This window comes from Pristiophorus japonicus, chromosome 18, assembly GCF_044704955.1.
Source record: "Pristiophorus japonicus isolate sPriJap1 chromosome 18, sPriJap1.hap1, whole genome shotgun sequence".
In the NCBI taxonomy this organism is placed as follows: Eukaryota; Metazoa; Chordata; class Chondrichthyes; family Pristiophoridae; genus Pristiophorus; species Pristiophorus japonicus.
In genome coordinates, this window is record NC_091994.1 from 22,669,781 (window position 1) to 22,689,030 (window position 19,250).

At 40.8% G+C, this 19,250-nt stretch overlaps 1 protein-coding gene across 1 annotated transcript in view; it reads left to right on the forward strand.

Annotated features, from left to right (window-relative positions):
- Positions 1–471: 471 nt before the first annotated feature.
- LOC139229159 (nuclear receptor ROR-beta-like) overlaps positions 472–19,250 on the forward strand; it is a 64,995-nt gene continuing 46,216 nt past the window's right edge. Inside the window, exon 1 of the mRNA XM_070860821.1 lies at positions 472–665. Coding sequence (XP_070716922.1) covers positions 659–665 — 7 coding nt within the window. The 5' untranslated portion in view covers positions 472–658. The remainder of the gene's footprint in view (positions 666–19,250) is intronic.

Consider the following 19,250-nt stretch of genomic DNA (forward strand, 5'->3'; position numbering starts at 1 on the left):
TGAGAGAGCTACTGACAGCCGCTGTGTGAGTGTGTGTGTGTGAACGAGGAGGTACTGACAGCCACCCTGTGTGTGTGTGTGTGTGTGAGGGGAGTGAGAGAGGTGTGTGTAGGGAGAGTGAGAGGTACTGACAGCCACTCTGTGTGTGTGTGTGTGTGTGTGTTTTGAGGGGAGTGAGAGAGGTGTGTGTAGGGAGAGTGAGAGAGATACTGACAGCCACTCTGTGTGTGTGTGTGAGGGGAGTGAGAGAGGTGTGTGTAGGGAGAGTGAGAGAGGTACTGACAGCCACTCTGTGTGTGTGTGTGTGTGTGTGAGAGAGGAGACGGCGCCCAGTGGATTGGCTGGCCTGCAATGGGTCAATGAGAGGAGAGAGGGGAGGGGCGGCCCCGCCAGAAATAGGACAAGCCGAGGCGGAGCGAGCCGGGCAGGAGCGGCGCGTCATGTGAAGGCTCCACATGCTGCCGCTGCTGTCGCCGCCGCCGCCTGGACTCGCTTCCCCTGGAGTTGGTGAGAGAGTGAGTCATTGTCCATCAAGGCGGCTCATCTCCATCCACAGCAAACTTGCGCTGCCTGGGACATTTCCTCTCTTTCTGTTTTGTTTATTTTCCTTCTTCCATCCCCCCATTTGTTACATGAGATCACCGTGCAAGTAGCAACCATGAGAGGTAAGTTCATGATGAGCCACGCTTTTTTTTTACTTGAAAATGTTTTGGTGCTTTCGGTTATGTGAAGAGTTAGCAGTTTTATTTCTCACCCAAAAAGATAGGTTTTTTTTTGGAGGGGAGGGGGACTCGAGTCGGTTGGCTCTAATCACGTCTTCTCTGTGATGAATAGTAATGTTTTAAGTTTGAAGTCCCGACATTTGGTGCGCGACGCTTCCTCTGAAGATGACCCTTCTCGGAATGTTGTATTTTCTTGCTGCTCGTTCGGTGTGTGGAGCGAGCTGCAAACTGTCAGCGTTTGCCGCTTTCAGTCAATTGGCCGTTTCTTACCCGCTTGCATTTCTAAGTCAGCCGCGATCCGATCCATTAATTTTATTTCCACTATGTATAATCCTCTAGTTGCGCACTGCACTGGCCTCGATCCGTGTATTAAAAGGGATCGGGAGTTGTTCTTGCTGATCAGTTTTCGATTGCCTTGCATCCTGCACTTGTATGGTTTGTTCAGTGAGGACTTGCAGATTTTTTGATGGGAATGGGTTACAAAGTTCGCGTGTGAAACTGCATGTAAAATCAATGCTTTGTAACTTCGTCTCATCTTGCAAGAACATTGCTGGTTTGTTTTGAACAGGAACTTTGTTTATGTTCCAGTAGGCGTGCTTATCCCGTGTAGTTCCCCACCCCCCGGTAGCTCAGATCTATGTGCACTCTGCTGTGCAGATTTTGCTATGGCGTACTTTTGCACGGGTTTATTTAAAATGATTATTTCAGTGTGTGCATACTGCATCATGGCAGGCGGTGTGCTGATCAGCTGCCAGACTGCGAGAGCGTCCCAGTGACCGAGATCTGTCAGAGCGGATCAATCCGGGGGAGGGGGCATGCGTGTGGGGGTCGCCAAGTGCTTCTGTGTATCTCAGTCCTTGTGTGTGCTGAACAATGGTGTACAGAATCAGGGCAGGGAAATCAAAGCACACACCTACCTACTGTAACTAATGTGCCTGCTGCAGCCTTTGAAGAATGGGCTAAATGTCTCCTGCTCAGCATGACTATTTTAAGGAATCAAAGTTCAAGGAGTTGCCACCCTCAAAATGTCCCTAACTATATGTTCAAAATAACATTGATTACCGCTGAACATACATTTCTGAAAGGCGTGTTATCTCTCTAGTAAATAAACTACTGATTTATAAGGAGTCCAACAACTGCAGTCACCATACATGAGATTGGGTTTACAGTCTAACTTCAATCTTTGCCCATATCCAGGATAGGAGGGAAGATCTTCCACAAATGTAATTTATTTATGTGGTATATACTTCTGAGGAAGGGCAAAGAATGAACCAGGTTTTATATTTCTTCTTGTAGCTAAGTACAAGCACCTCATTTGTTTTTTTTTAAAAGCTATATTTAAAAAAGTCGCAATTGGAAATCTAAATCAAAAATCAGAAAATGAGAAAGTAAGCTTGGTCAGACCCTGAAATGTTTGGTTTCTGTTGTAGGTACTGATTGACTGCGTTTCCACGATCTTCTATCTTTAATATTGAACAGAGTTGGTTATGTTCAGTATAAAATATGTGTATGCCTTTTAGGGAAAAAAAAGCTTTTTAAGAATTTGGGGGGGTATTTCTAACTTATGTAGTCTACTATCTGTGTTATCATCTGTCGTGTCGTTGCGCGCTTTAAGCTCAAAGAGGTCGGATATAAAATGGAGGATTAGGAAATTGATAGAATGAAGAAGGCAGCTCATTGTAGGTACTGGTGCATTGCCTGGACACCTTATTTGCTACATTTGGGCATCCTGTGAATTTTCCCATCACTGACACAGTTCTAATTATTTTCTGACTATGGCATTAGTATCAGAATATAGGATGGCGCAAATTATAGGATGCTGCATGATTGGTGATTTAAGAGAATGGCTGTTATATCCTCTGCTGGGGAGGCAGATGGAGCCCTGTTGGTTTCGACTCCATCTGACGTGCAATAGGTGTGAATGAAATCTAAATGTTACAGAAGGGAAAGCTGTAATTAGATTTCTGGGAATGAAGGCATTAAGCTACTTTGAGATAACCATAATGTTTACATGCTGGTTTTAACGCATTTTAATTCTCCATTTTATGTTTTACCCGGAGTAACAAGTATGAAAAGCGTTTTCAAAGTGAACTGCATGTCCAAAATATGCATTTTCTGTTTTATATCAGCTGCAAGATCTAGGGAAGATGACATATGAGCAGAATCTTAGATTTTTAAAATTCATAGAATCCATAAACGAGGATATTTAATCCCCATCCCCTCTTACTAGTCTTTTTCTACCCATCAGATCTTGTTCTTTTGCACAAAGTATTATTCGTTCAGGGAGTGGATGGATCTGGGTTAGATGTCTCCAACACACGATCACTTTAACCCTCCCCCTCCCCAAATGTAAATATTGCATCATTGCAAGACGCTTCACCTCATGGCCTGAAACACACCTGGCAATGAGAAACTAATGCATGTACGAACTTATTGAAAAATCAGTGCCATTACCACTTTCCGTGTCCCTTTTCTGCACTGTAGATTTTGTCATTATGTTGAAATGTCCCCTTACCACCTGACCATCAATTGAAATGTAAAAACAACCCATATTCAATTATTTTTTTCAATTAATGTACCTCAAAAAAGAAATGTCTTCATGTATGATTTGAAATGCCTAATTAAATTGAAGTCTCTTTAGTAGTATATAGCTACTCGCCTGTACAAAATACTATAATAGATTTCAGAATGCAAAAGTCACATTTTTTAAAATTGAAGTCATAAAACCTGGGTGATTTGTACATCAGTTTTTCGGGCAAATTGTCAAATCAAAATGCCATTTCATTCTGTATAAGCATATTATAAAAATATCAATACCAGGGTTTAATCAGTGTTTGCTCTTCAAGTCTGTTCCATTGTGGAGCTGTTCCTATTTCAAAGTTCACTGCATTGAATGCAATTGATTAACGGCTGGTAGAACGAAACACATTAAACAAAACATCAACGCCTTCTGTTGGAACCAGGGTGCAGAACTAGGGTGAAGTCAGATTCTGCGTGAGCACCAGAATTGCACAGATGGTTAAGAGAAAAAATGGAGGGTTGCCATTTATTGGTTATATAACCATACAGTTAGAGCCTAGCCAAGGCTGGTCTGTTACTGATAAATTTAGTGTGGAGATATTTAGCATTACACAGATGATTCCATTGGGATGATGTACTGTATTTTTCCATTTTTTGTTTTTTTATTGTCTTTTTACAGTTTGAATCTTTTTAATCCAATTTTTTGCCATCTTGTAGTCGTTAATTTAACTATTTGAATACTGAATCTGTCTTGTTGACAGCATAAGAATAAACATTCTTATCTTTTAAAGAATGCAGCAAATGCTAATGTATAGCGTGTCACTTCTCACACTCTGAGCCTTTGATGCTTATTTTATCTTTATTTATTAAAAAAAGGGAATCCAGCAAGCCTAGAATGTATGTTAATAATTGGTTCTCTGAAGCTTTTAAGCAATGATGTGCTTGCTATTGAGATTGGGAAATTGAGTAGGTTGACACATTACATTAACTTGTAACTGAAGAGAGATTTCTGTTCTCTCACTTGTTAGGGCTACTCTTTGTGTGACTCAGAAAAATAGCTCACTTCTGTTGCAGCCGCTGATGGAGAGTAAAATCGGAGCTGGAGCCATGTAACTAGTGTTTGGGATTTTATAAAGGTTTTATGGATATTCGTTGGAGTACTCTCAATGATCAGAAAAATGGACACATGGAGCTCAACAATTTTGCTCTTTCTGGTAAATGGGCTGTAATGTGGAGCCTTGTCTGAAATGGATGCTGAATAAACAGTTAATCTACAGGGGAAATAATACAGAAGCAGTCTGTTTCGATAGCTCATTGAAACATTTAATATCGAAGAAATCAAAAATTGGAGGCTTTGATTCTGAAGGTGGTTTTTGACTCTTATTTAAAAGCATTGTTCCCCCTTTGAAATAAATATTTGCAGAAGTATTGGACCAAGAGTAGTGTTGGCTGGGAGTAATTGCTTCTTTGTGAAGCTTGTTTTGGGATCAAAGTTTGATCTTTTTCCCATGGAAGGTCACTCATGGTCCAGTTCCATACAAGCTGCGAGACATCTTGCATAGAACTGGGGTGGTATAGATTGCAGGTTGAATTCCTAGGATCTTGCCAGCTCTTTTCCATTGGAATTGATATCCACATTAGGGTTCTACCCATTTGATAAGCTCTAGGTTAGGGAGTAACTTGGAAAATCTTTGAACAGAAATTTCTGCTGTCTGATGGGAAAGAGACAGTAAAGGAAGGGGTTAATTTATTTTAACAGCATTCAGAAGGTCACTTATTTATAAGGAACCAGCACTGCACAAGAAGATATTCCTGCATTAATGAGATGTGAGCATCTATCTTCATGAATGGAAAATCAGGTTTGAGCCGGAATCCAAAACGGAAGTCCCGATAACCAACGTGTAATCTTTTCTGGCATGGTCTTGTAATGCTGTGTCCTTTTTCATCCGCCTGATTGGTAGCTCATTACCATAGCACCATTCACAAGTGACTGATTAGACTGTCAGTTGTCAGTCTCTGCAAGGTGTTTACTAAGTTATGTATTGCCAAAAATATATTTTGTCAAACTCACTTATTTTCAGCATCACTTTATTCAGAATGCAATCTAGATGCCATTTGTTTTTAAATATTGAAACCATTCTAACAATATGTACTTGAGTTGAAAGTTTTCAATTTCATTCAAAAATTCAAAACATGGCACATTGCTTTATGAATTCCAATTGCTGACTTAAGTGCGATTGAAACTCTTTTTTTTTGGAGTTCACCTGCAAAACATAAAACATTAAACGGTGCCACCCGACCTGGGTGACACTCCAGACATTTACAAGGCCCTTTTTTTTTCCCCCCCTTTTTTTTTTGTGTTTTTCTTTTTTTGTTTTTTTTTTTGGGGCACTAAAATCACAATTTTCCCCAGTGCCCCCTATAAAAGGGAAGGGGGACACTAAAAGCAGTAATTTGATTTTACGTTTTTAAGTTTAATTTGTTTTAATTGCCGGTGCTTTTAAGTGCGATTGAAACCAAGCAATAATTATCACAGGTGAAATGTTAATGAATTTTAGTGGTGCGTCAATTGGTTTGTGTTCAAGTGTCAGTTGTGGCTCAGTGGGTAGCACACTCGCTTCTGAGTCAGAAGGTTGTGGGTTCAAGTCTCACTCCAGGAACTGGAGCACAAAAAATCTCATCTGACACTCCAGTGCAATGCTGAGGGAGTGCGGTTGGAAGTGCCGACTTTCAGATGAGACGTTAAACCAAGGTAACGTCTGCTCACTCAAGTGGACGCAAAAGATCCCATAGCACTATTTTGAAGAAGGGCAGACAAGTTATTCCCGGCCAATATTTATCCCTCAGTCAAAATAACAAAAACCATTATCACATTGCTGTCTGTGGGAGCTTGCTGTGTGCAAAATGGCTGCTGCGTTTCCTACATTACAACAGACGACGCTCCAAAAGTACTTCATTGGCTGTATAGCACTTTGAGACATCGTGAAAGACGCTATATAAATCCAAGTCTTTCTTTCCTCAATAAGGTCACTAGGACTAGTTTTGTTTCTTATTATTGCGACTCCATATTTTGTTTACATATTAATATTTTGAATTTACATATTTTAACAGTTTTTTTTTTAAAAATCCAATATGGATATTTTTTTAATTCCAAGAGTATTGTATTGAATATTATGTTGATAGACCTGGATAGAAAACAGATTTATTTTGAAAAATCCCTGGGGGCATTTCATCAGTTGATGCCATGTGTTATTCAAAGCTGAGTTAATTTTAATTCTCTAGCTCTAATCACTAAGGCTACTAATCTCCGACAATTATACTGAAAAGATCAATACAAGATATTTTTAATTTACTAAATATTCATCCAATAATTCGGTAAAATTAGACTTTCTTAATACTTTTGCTCAATTATCAAAATGTATATTTTGTGTTACTAACATCTTGTGCTAATATTGTAATGAGAATGTATAGCGTTCATGGTAAAATTACTTTGTGTATGATAGCCGATGCACAATTGGCAAAAAAAAATATTTTGCTCGAAAGATGCCTCCTTTTTACTGTATGTTTACATGCCTTCTGGATGAAAACAAGTAATAAAGGAGCGATTTGTTATGACATAGTGAATTAAATTACAGCTTGCTGATATGTCCTTACTATACAGTATAAATGCACATGAGGCCCATACTTGAGAGAAGGTCACTCTGTGACCAGTTACCTTTATTACCAAGACCTCAAGTGATGAAGGTGGGTGGAGCTTCCCCTTTTATACCTGAAAGTCCAGGTTAGGAGTGTCTCCCACAAGTTTACCCCTTGTGGTCAATGTTCTCAGGGTGTACAACTTGGATCAGCTTATACATGGGTTACAATGATAGTTGAATACATGACACTTGCAAAATAGAGAAGTGTATATTTGAAAGAAAGAAAGACTTGCATTTATTTAGTGCCACTCACAACTTCAGGATGTCCCAAAGCACTTTACAATCAATTAAGTACTTTTTAAAGCGCCCTGTTGCCCTGTATTCAGTGAAAGATGTTAAATGTTAATTTTTTTTAAAAAACCATGATGGATGTCATTTTACCTCCGTTTATGCATGAAAGAGTCAGGGTCTTTGAACCTTGAATCATTGGCCTTGATATTAATCTCTCCCCCGTATTTCCCCCCCCCCCCCCCCCCCCCCCTCCATGGTGGGCGAGAGAGGATTGGGGGGTTTAAAATGAAACAAACGGTGACGTCTTCCCAACCTGCCACATAGGCCATTAAATTCGACAGGACCTCCATGTCACTGGGTTCCTCAGCTATTTCCAGCCTCCTCCGCACCCTCCCCGGAAATATCAGGACTGCAGAGTTTCTGACTAGACATTGAGGAAGAGGAAGTAAAACTAATAGAAAAATATATTTCACAATAGTTGAATGATTGATTGGAAGTGAATCATAAATATCCTTAATGTTTTACTTTCTAATGAAAAGTTGGCTCACGTATGCATGCTTTTAGTTCAGAAAAGACATACCTTGATACGAACTGTGAATGGCTATACTGCCTATCATAGAAACTTCCAGAGTAGCCACAATTAAAAGTATGATCTGTGGGCTAGAAAAACTGTAAAATGAGTGGAAGCATACTGAGCCACAAAGAAACCAACCTTTTTACAGCATCAGTGAGTCTCCGGGAAAATGTTTTTTTTATATAAAGATTTGTTAGACCGAAATTTCTAAATTTGATCATAAAATGGCAGGGTGACTTTTTCTCCTCCAGAATTTTTTTGCGCTGAATTACATTATCTAATTCTAAATAGCTCCATGAACAAACCACAGTGTCCAGTTCATTTGCCAGAAAAATTAAACCATGCCCAATTGTTTTGCCAAACATTTTTGGTACTACCTTAAAATGTCTTCTATTTGGTTTGTTACACTTTATGTAGATTTGGAGCCATTCTTTGGGTTGCAAAAGCTATGGTCAAATTCACAATGATATCCATTGAGGCTGGGTTACAGTAACCTACCAGTTGGCTGATGCCTGCGGCCTTAGTAAGTCCAGTCACAAAAGATACCTTGGTACAAGTTGTGAATGTCTCCACTGTCGATCTCAAGACTTCCCATAATATCCATTACCAACGATGTGATCTTTTATAAGGGAAAACAGTGAAACAAATGCAAACCCACTGATGCAAATCTTTTAAGTTGTGGAGTGACATTAGTGTTTGCATCTTGTGAGCTTTGTCACTTGAGCAAATAGGTTGTTGATCATGTGACTGAGAACATACCAAAATGTCAGACAGGAAAAGACCAGCTAGTCCATTCAACTTGTACCATACAGTCATGATGTATTATCCACACTCCCTACATACCAGGAGCCATATAATCTACCCACCAGAAGCCATCTAATTTGCCTGGACAGGCAAATAACTAGATAAAACTCCAAGGCCAATTAGTGGTGGTGGCGAGGAAGTGGGGGGAATCTGGAAAATTCTTTCCTCTTGACCCCTTTTGCCCCCCCGATAGTCAAAACTGGTCCAGCAGTTCACATTGATCATGACTTATATAGTTGCCACTTCTTGTATGACATGACCCCTGCCCCAGCCACAAGCTGGTCCCGCTCTCTTTTGAAGGTGTACATCGAATCAGCAGTCACCGCACAAGCGGCAATTTCTTCCAACTGTCAACAATTCTCTGGGAAAAGAAGCAGCGCCCAACATCTAACCTAGTTCTACCCTTGTGTAACTTATAAGCGTGATGCCGGTCCTATCCAACCTCTCTAATTGAAATAATTTGTCAATGTGGACACAATCTCGACCCTTCATTATTTCATAGGCCTCAATCAAATTGCCTCTGAGTAAATGCTGCTCTCAAGTAAATAAACCCAGCTTTTAAGCCTGTCTAGGTTGCTAAGGTGTTTTAAACCAGAAATCAATCTATGGCCCTCCTCTGAATCTTTTCCAAATCCTTAATATCCTCCACCATGTGCGGGAACCCAAACTGGACAGAGTGGGTTAGAAATTCATCTTGGACGGGGCAATATCCTATCGGCGCCCGTTGTGTGCCCCGTCGATACTCTGTTCCATTGACATATAAGGTGATACCATCTGTTTACGATACCACACAAGACAAATTTCAACTTGGTGTTCTAAATGAGACCTAACCAAGGTTTTGTACAGGGACAAAATGGTATGCATCGTTTTATAATGAATAGCCTTGTGAATGCAGCCAGTACCCTATTTGCTTTAGCTATAGCCTCAAGCCATTGGATGTGAATTTTTAGGAAGTTATGCACTATGATACGAAGATCTTTTTCTTTCTCCACAAGCTGTAGTTCTGTTTCCTTTATTTATACGTAATCTTAGTCCCGCTCATGTGTTTAACACTGCACTGTCTCACTAAAATTTCATTTGTCAATCACGGGACCATTCCACCAACACATCAAGATCTGTTTGCAATACTTCATTCTCTTCCACAGTCCTAACACTCACATAAATGGTACCAGTGTGAGATTTTGCAACAAGACATGATGTTGCTTACAAACATACACCGAACAGAAGTGTAAAAGAAAGCTGTTAATCAGAAATGAATACTGTGGGGATTCAGGAGTAATATGATGATTGTGGACTGTGGCTTACTTTGGATATTCGTGTTCAATATGGCATTTACTTGGGTTGGGTGGGGTGGAAGTTTTGTAGTGAATTATATTTTCAGAACTTCCCCTGTATTGCCCCCAAAAACGCAATTTCTAAAGCTGTTGCTAAATGAACTGCTGCGTATTGTCAACTTACTGGAAATGACATGTCTCCGTTTTAACTCTGTATGAGCACTGGAAAGTATGATACCTTTTTAAAGTGGCACAAAAAGGTAGGATGGCAGAAGAAGGTGTAAGCTCTGGAAAGCAAACAAATTCACAAGAGCACTTCACCCAGAAGGACGATGTGATCGAATTGTTGTCTGCAATGAGCTTGTCAATGGTTTCTTTTAAGCTTTTGTATCCAAAATGTGCCCTTCTCTTTCCCTTTTTAGAATAATGACTTAAAAAAGAAAAAAAGACTTGCATTTATATAACACCTTTCACGACCACCGGACGTCTCAAAGCAGTTTACAGCCAATGAAGTACTTTTGACAGGTAGTCACTGTTGTGATGTGGGAAACGCAGCAGCCAATTTGCACACAGCAAACTCCCACAAACAGAAATGTGATAATGACCAGATTATCTGTTTTTGTTATATTGATTGAGGGATAATTGGCCAGGACACCGGGGATAACTCCCCTGCTCTTCTTCGAAATAGTGCCATGGATCTTTTACTTCCCCTGAGAGGGCAGACGGGGCTTCTGTTTAACATCTCATCAGAAAAACGGCACCTCTGACAGTGCAGCACTGGGGTGTCAGCTTAGATTTATGGGCTCAAATCTCTGGAGTGGGACTTGAACCCATAACTCCGAGGCAAAAGTGCTACCCACTAAGCCACAGCTGATTTGGGTTAATTGCATCAGATAAGGCATCAATTGCACGAAATATTCCATTACCATGTCATTTATATTAAAGGTATAGCTAACAGCATGGTAAAACCTTTGAAAATATCAATTTACAGAACCCCATATAGATTCCACAGCATGCTCACAGACTGTAGAAAAGACACTACCCAATAACAGATCCATGACTACAGACTTCTTTACCAGTCCAGTCCTGGCTGGAAACCACAACTGTTCAAATTTAGATTACACACCGAGGCTTGTTTTTCAACTACTAAACCTTTGTACCTTTGCTGATTTGCCTCTGATTACTTTGTGCAAAAGGACAAGTCGTATTTAACCATCTAAAGACCAGAGCTGTCCAGAGAGATTGGAGTGTTTTCTGTAATATTCTATTATTTTTTAATTCTATTCTTTGGTCTTATTACTTGCTGTAAGGGGCAAGGTAGAAGGCAAAATTGTCAAGGAGCGAGGATGGTTAAGGACCTTTTGACAAGTTTGAGTGCTTCAGGGAGAAGATTTTCTTATATTAACATAGGTAAATTTCTAAAGCAAAAATTATTTTTTCTCTGTTATCTCCAGTATATATGTGATCAATTTTATTTAAAATATGCTTATTTTTGATGAATGTTGCCAGTCCATATTCTGAGCTAGTCCTTTCCACCCTCCCCCACACTATCCACAATGCTATAAATAGAGTTTTCATTTGCTGAACTTCGAACTTTCTATCGATTGCCAATGTACAAAGCTTCCCAGGTTATCCTCTGTGAAAAGGGTGACAATAAATGAGTCCAGATTGCATGTGTTGCTGTAATCTTGTTACTGCAGTTTTCCGCGTGGCCAGAATTGGTATTTAACACCACCTGGTGTGCAATACTTAAATTGCACTCCACATCATTAATAAACAAGCAACATTATTTCTCTTACTAAAATGTTTTAAAGGTTCCACTGAACTGATGGTTAACTGTGTGCTTTCATACAGAATCGCTTTGGAATCAATAAGTAGTATATTTGAGAGTTTCTGAATCAATGACTGTTATACAGCGTTCTTCAGGCAAGTCGTGTCTGAGTGTCTGTCTTACCCATCCAAACTAACAATGAGTGGACGCATCAATTTTTTTCCCCAATTAATTAAATGCCAGGGTTAAAATTCTATAGTATAACTATCCTTTACCTGCAGCCTAAACTCCCTTCCTGTCCAGTACTCTTCAATTGTGCAAGTAGAGATCGTTTTAGGAAAGAAAGCCTTGGATTTATATAGCGCCTTTCACGACCACTGGATATCTCAAAGTGCTTTACAGCCAATCTAGTACTTTTGGAGTGCAGTCACTGTAGGAGGCAGGACGACCCACCCACAATTGTGCTCTGAAACAGATCTATTATCACTACACTTGTTTCGGCTGTGATTTTTCTTTGTCCAGCCTAAGATGCAGCCCTGGATCAGCAATCGTGTAAATAGTATGTTACTTTGCTGTTTGCCTATTTGGATATGAATCATTATCTGTAACTTTATGGCTCAGGACGTAAAGTAGCACAGGTGTTTGAAAATTCTGCTGCTGTTTCACTGGTGTGATTCTGCAGCATGGAGCTGATTTCCTGCGCAGTGCTAATTTTCGAGATGAGATTGACAGAATCATCAGAAATTCTTTTCCTACTTTTTGTTTAACACCGCTTTGCTCCGTGCTGTTATCCCAGTACTTGTGAATCCTGGCCATCTGGACCACGAAGCCCAAGCAACTCCTTTCTCTTTGCACTTCTTTCTAATCCACTGGTTGTCCTATTTGAATTTCGTGGCCCTAGAGGTTTGGAAAAGGACGTTTTTAGCACAAAGAAAAAATGCTTGGGCACTCCTGTCAAATCTGACTAAGGGGTGACCTAGTTGGAGATTTCTGCCAACGCCACCATTGAGCTGTTTCTGCAGACATTGTCTTGCCTCCTCTGATGTTTTTTTACTCCCAGCTTTATCTCTTGGTGGAAGCACCTTTGTCTCCTTCAAACTGCTCACCCTAGAATGGAAATTCACCAATTAGGGGATTGTAGGGGGAAACCTCGTTCCTAGTACTTTGCAAACCACAGCAAAATGAGTGTTTCAGCTTGTTAAGTGTTGAGCCACGGAATGGTGTAGTTAAAGTAAATAGGTTTTAGTGAGTTTCTGCAGTTAGACAGCTAGCAGTCATGAAACAGTCGAATTATCAATGCATAGGTTATACAAATTTTTCAAATGTAGTGTCTCCCAAACATCTTTCAATGAGATCAAAATAAGTTGTGAACGAAATGGACTGCTTTTGGCACTTTTCTCCTACAGTCTGTTACTTTGCATTTTCGTTCATGCATATTTAAAACGATTTTTTACATTTGACTACATTTATATATTCATTCTGGTATAATACCAGTCTAATTGAGCTGGATCAATTAAGTGAAAATTTTATTTTCCTCAAGGAGGAAGCAGTTTTCAAGAAAAATAAAATAGTACAAAGAATCAGATGTAATTATCCTGTCGCAGCAAATGATCTGTCTTATTGAAGTCGAAATGCGTGGCTGCAAGAACTGTTTCTTCTTGTGGCCATACTCTAAGAAGCAAAACAGTCGACTTGACATTTTAAACAGCTATTTACTTCCTTTGCCACTCAGCTTTGAAAAGGCTGTGTGTGGTTTCTGTACACGCCAAGTAATTCACATCTCTGTGTGCCAGCCGACTACTTATCTCTTTGGTTTGTGGGTGCTGTCTCTGACAGTTTCAGGTTGGCGTTCTCAGCATTGACATGGAAAATAGTTAAACTCAAGGGTTCATAATTAAATTACAACAAAGGTCCTCTTGCATTACCGATAACAGATTCACTGATGGAAAACATTGAGGCAGCAAGGGAAGGACAGCTGAACCACAGCACTAATCTCAAACTCCGACTCTTTAAATTAATTATCTGGATTTTGGCGTTGGCGGCACAATTTTAAAATTTGCAGGTGATACCAAGATCTGTGTGAGGGTTAGAACTGCAGAAGATGCTCGTCTGCTTCAGGCAGATCTTAATGTGTTGGGAGACTGGGCTCAAGATTGGAAAATGATGTATAACTTAGAAAAGGGTATTATTATGCATGTGGGCAGGGCAAATGCTCAACATTCATACGCCCTCCCGGGAAAGGCATTCAAGATGGTGGAGATAGAAAGAGATTTGGATATTCTAGTGCATACATCCTTAAAGGTCCATGAGCAATGTCGTGCAGCGATAGCTAAAGCAAATAGGGTGTTGGGGTGTATCCATAGGATAATTGAGTATAAGACGAGGCGTACTGTTTTGTCCTTGTACAAGACCTTAGTCAGGCCACACTTGGAATACTGTGTCCAGTTTTGGTCTCCTCCCATGGTGGGTGCTATTGAGGCTCTGGAAAAGGTGCAGAAGAGGACCACTAAACTAATTCCAAGTCTAAATCATCTTAGTTATCCAGATACACTAAAAGAGCTGGGTCGCTATATCTTAGAGCAGCGTAGACTTTGGGGGGACCTGATTGAGGTTTATAAGATAATGAAGAGACTAAACGGTGTTCCAGCTGACAGTTTATTTCAATTAAATAGGTTGGGCAGGACCAGGGGTCACAAATTTATGTTGTATAGGGCTAGATCTAGGTTAGACGTTAGGAGGTGGCTCTTTTTCCAGAGAATCTGGAACAAGTTGCCGTTTCATGTGATGGATGCAGACTCACTGAATTCCTCCAAGCGAAAGCTGGATTTGTTTCTGGCTGCGGTAGAGAGAACCTCTTACAGAAGGTAGGTACTGCAGGGAATTCAAGGCCAGAATGATCTCCTGGACTAGTTTCGATCGCCGAGATGGGTTGGAGAGGAACTTCCCAGATTTTTTCCCCCCCGCAAATTGGTCTGGGTTTTTAAAATCTGTCTTTTTTGCTTCTCCCAGGAGATCACATGGTTTTGGGAGTGGGGGGGAGGGGGGTGGAGTGTATATGTTGTGAAACACAAGGTATCACCATTGTGTGGGTCAAGCTTGATGAAGCAGATGGTCTTTACCTGCCAGTCATTGTTCGTATGCTGACTGCTACCTTTTATTTTAAGATTCCCAGTTTCTTTTAGGTTGGGTAGATTGTTCTTCCATTTTTTTCTTCTCATGCAGGCTCTGTGACACAGTGCTAAGATGGCGATATGATATTGACGATTCGGATGCTTTGTGGCCAGTTGCCGGAAAACATGGTTCAGACAGAGCCCGCAATGTTTGTTTCTTTGCCAAGAAATTCCTTGTAGCCTAGATCAGAGCTAATGTAGTCAACCAACTGAAGAATGTAATATGGTGGACCATCCCAGATGCTAACTTACTGCTGTCCAGTTACAGTCTTTGACCTATCTGCCTGACCTTTTTAAAACTGGACAGTTTGTCAAAATTATGAACATTACACCTGTCACGTTTAGAATTTTTCAACAATTTCAAGCCTAGCTAAATTAAAACATAAGAACATACGAAATAAGAGCAGGAGTAGGCCATTTGGCCCCTCGAGCCTGCTCTATCATTTGATTTCATGGCTGATCTGATCATGGACACAGCTCCACTTCCCTGCCTGCTCCCCATAACCCTTTATACCCTTATCGCTCAAAAATATGTCTGACTATATTTAAGGCGGAGACAATGACCCAGCCTCCATGGCACTGTGGGGCAGAGAATTCCATAGATTTACAACCCTCGGAGAGAAGAAATTTCTCATTTCAGGTTTAAATGGGCGGCCCCTTATTCTGAGACTGTGCCCTCTCGTCTTAGTTTCCTCTATGAGTGGAAATATCCTCTCTGCATCTACCTTGTCGAGCCCCCTCATTATCTTATATGTTTCGATAAGATCACCTCTCATTTTTCTGAACTTCAATGAATATAGGCCCAACCTACTCAGCCTATCTTCATAAGTCAACCCCCTCATCTCCGGAATTAACCTAGTAATTAATTCAACTTCCAATGCTTTTACCTGTAAAGAGTATCTAATCCTTAATCATTAACACTTCAGAAGGATTAAAAACTGAGGGAAGCATTACAATATTGTCTTCACACCCGTGGCACATGGCACCTGTCCCATTAGGAATATCAAAGGCCTAAAGAAGGGAACTGAATGGTCTGTGACATAGCTTAAATACTAAAATGATGACTCGGGTGCACAACAATGTTTTTAGCATTTCATGTGTATACATCTGCATTATGGATGCTCAATTGTTGTCGTTTTGATCTCAACAAGTGATTTTGAGTCGGAGCAGCACAACTGAGCAAATATCGAGATGCTATCAATTAAGAGATTGATCAACGTGATCTATCAATGCATGCAACAGGATGGCTGCAGGGTAGGCACAGCACAACTCAAACCCTACTGCAGGTATAAGGTGATGGTGTTTCAGCTTCGGCCATCGAGGAGACACAGTACAACACAGGCTGTAAAATGGGAGCAGATGCTTTCAGTTAAGAGGCTACAGTACAACGCAAGTTTTCAGGATGAGCCATGTGCAAAACGCAGGCAGCAGAAAGAACGTGCGGCAAACCTATTCCACCTACCCCTTCCCTCAACAACTATCTCCCACCTGTGACAGAGACTGTGGTTCTCGGTTTGGATTGTTCAGCCACCTAAGAACTCATTTTAAGAGTGGAAGCAAGTCTTCCTCGATTCCGAGGGACTGCCTATGATTATGTTTCACAGCACAAGGTGCAAAATTAGTCAACAGTTGATGACGAGTAAGAGGATGTGGATGAAAAGTATCAGACGATCTACTGGGATTACCTGTTTTCTAATATTTGGGTTTCTGGTCATTAATGTACTAAAGTTGCCATCTGTCGCAGGCTCACTTGTGCCATAATTTGAAATCATTATCTAAAGCTGATTTTCTAAATTGATGTAAAAATAGCCAACGCATTTACAACAAAAAGTTCATTTGTCAATTGTGTGTTGGTTATGTAGATGCATTCGTTAGTGAGCACTAATTGTTGTACATGGACGGCTTAAGCGCAAGACAGTTCAACAGTCACGATGCAGTTTTTTTTTGTGCTCAACACAAAGTTGTTTACAGATGCCCTATAAAGATAACTCATCTGATCTGAGATTGTGCAGAAGAGCAGTGACCCACGCAGCACTGATGAATTCATTAAAGATCACACGCGTGCATTTCCAATAATGTCTTGTACCATTGTCAACAAGGATATTTTAGGCTATACACAGAATATTTTTTTTAATTGCTTCAAAATAGTTAAACACCCACTCAGTAAAATAAGTGAAGTTCCAGACACAAAGGTACAATTTATAGCAAAGTGATTTTCTGTTTATCAGGGTGCTTTCACTATTGGAAATGCTTTGTGAGAAGAAGCCTGAAGGTTTACAGCGACACCAACAATATGTTAATTTGACATCCACTGTGATTTTACTATCAATTGTTGTTTTCATATCTTGACACCCTTCCCTTAGAGAATAGTGTGACGTAGTGGATTAACAGCCTGGCAGACTGCAATGTGAACAGTTTTCCCATGGCCATAGCCGCCTTTACACCAGCCGATAAGGTGGTTAGTCCTATATGGTGGGAGGATTTTATGGGCTCCCACAGTCCATATGATGAAGGGGGCTCACCCTCACCCACTGGACACAAGTATCCTGCTGGACGCTGTAATATATGCACCTGTGAGTATTCTTACAGATTTGTAAAGCTGTTGAGGGGTCGTGCAACCCGACTGCCTGCCTCTCTTCCGCAGTTACATTCGAGCCAGGGTGTCCCTGGAGATGGAGCATGCGGTGTCCACCAGTAAGCTCGCGGCCTTCCGCGAGAGGTGAGCGCCCGAGGGACTGGATTGTATCGTCACCCCCGGCAACCAAATTTTAATTTGATTTTATATGTTTTAAAGTTTCATTTGTTTTATTGCCGGTTTTAGTGCCTCCCTCCCCTTTTATAGGGGGCACTTGTAAAAAATGTATGCTTTTAGTGCCCAAAAAAAAACAAAAGTCCCACAAAAAAACCCCAAAAAAGGGCCCTGAAAAATGTTTGGAGTGTCCCCCAGATCTGGGGACACTTGATTTAACTGTTTAATTTTGTTTCCAACTAAAAGAGTTGTAAAGCTGTTGAGGGGTCGTTCAGCCCGACTGCCTGCCTCTCTTCCACGGTTACATTCGAGCCAGGGTGTCCCTGGCGATGGAGCATGCAGTGTCTACCGGTACGCTCGCGGCCTTCCGTAAGAGGGACTGGAGTGCATCATCACTCCCGGCAACCAAATTTTAATTTGATTTGTTTTACGTCCAAAGTTTAATTTGTTTAATGTGTCGGTTTTAGTGCCCCTTTAATAAGGGGGCATTTGATATACAGGTGCAACTAAAATAGTTGTAGAGCTGTTGAGGGGTTGTTCAGCCCGACTGCCTGCCTCTCTTCCGCGATTACATTCGAGCTAGGGTGTCCCTGGACATGGAGCACGCAGTGTCCACCGGTACGTTCGCAGCCTTCGGTGAGAGAGATGGCGCTGGAAGGACTGGAATGCATCATCACCCTGGCAACCAAATTTTAATTTGACCGTTTAAAGTTTAAAGTTTAATTTGTCAGTTTTGGTGCCCCTTTAATAAGGGGGCATTTGATTTACAGATTCAATTAAAATAGTTGTAGAGCTGTTGAGTTGGGAGTGGCCTAGCCAGCCGGTTACGTGATGTTCACAAGACTCAATAAAACCCCAGCCAGTTGGGTTCGGGGGATCCACGATGAGGCAGACGGTTGTGAGCCTGGTGGATCAACTGGCAATATGTAGTGTGATTGTTAAACCTTTTGCTAATAAACCAACTAGTTCTTAATAGCAATGTGTTGCTCTGAATTCTTAAGCAAAGAACCCATGAAGGGTTCAAGTGAGCGCAAATTAAAAAAGTCAAAGAGCAAGGAGAAGGCAATAGAGCAGGGTAACACTGGGGGACGTGAGAACCAGAGCGTGACAGGAAGGGACAGAATGTATAAACATAAGAGTGTATCAGAAAAGTGTTGTCAAAGCAGGGAAAAATGGTTTAAAAAAACAAATTTAAAAGCTCTTTATCTGAATGCACGCAGCATTCGTAACAAAATAGATGAGTCGATGGCACAAATAGATATAAATGGGTATGATCTGATAGCCATTACAGAGACATGTTTGCAAGGTGACCAAGGAACTAAACATTCAGGGTATTTGACAATTCGGAGGGATAGACAGAAGGAAAAGGAGGTGGGGTAGCTCTGTTAATAAAGGATGAGATCAGTGCAGTAGTGAGAAATGATATTGGCTCAGAAGATCAAGATGTAGAATCAGTTTGGGTGGAGATAAGGAATAATAAGGGGAAGAAGTCACTGGTGGGCGTAGTCTGTAGGCCCCCGAACAGTAGCTACACTGTTGGATGGAGTATAAATCATGAAATAATGGAGGCTTGTAAAAAAAGAACGGCAATAATCATGGGCGATTTTAATCTTCATTTTGATTAGACAGATCAAATTGACCAAGGTAGCCTTGAGGAAGAGTTCATAGAGTGTATCCAGGATAGTTTCCTTGAACAGTACATTGCATAACCAACCAGGGAGCAGGCTATCTTAGATC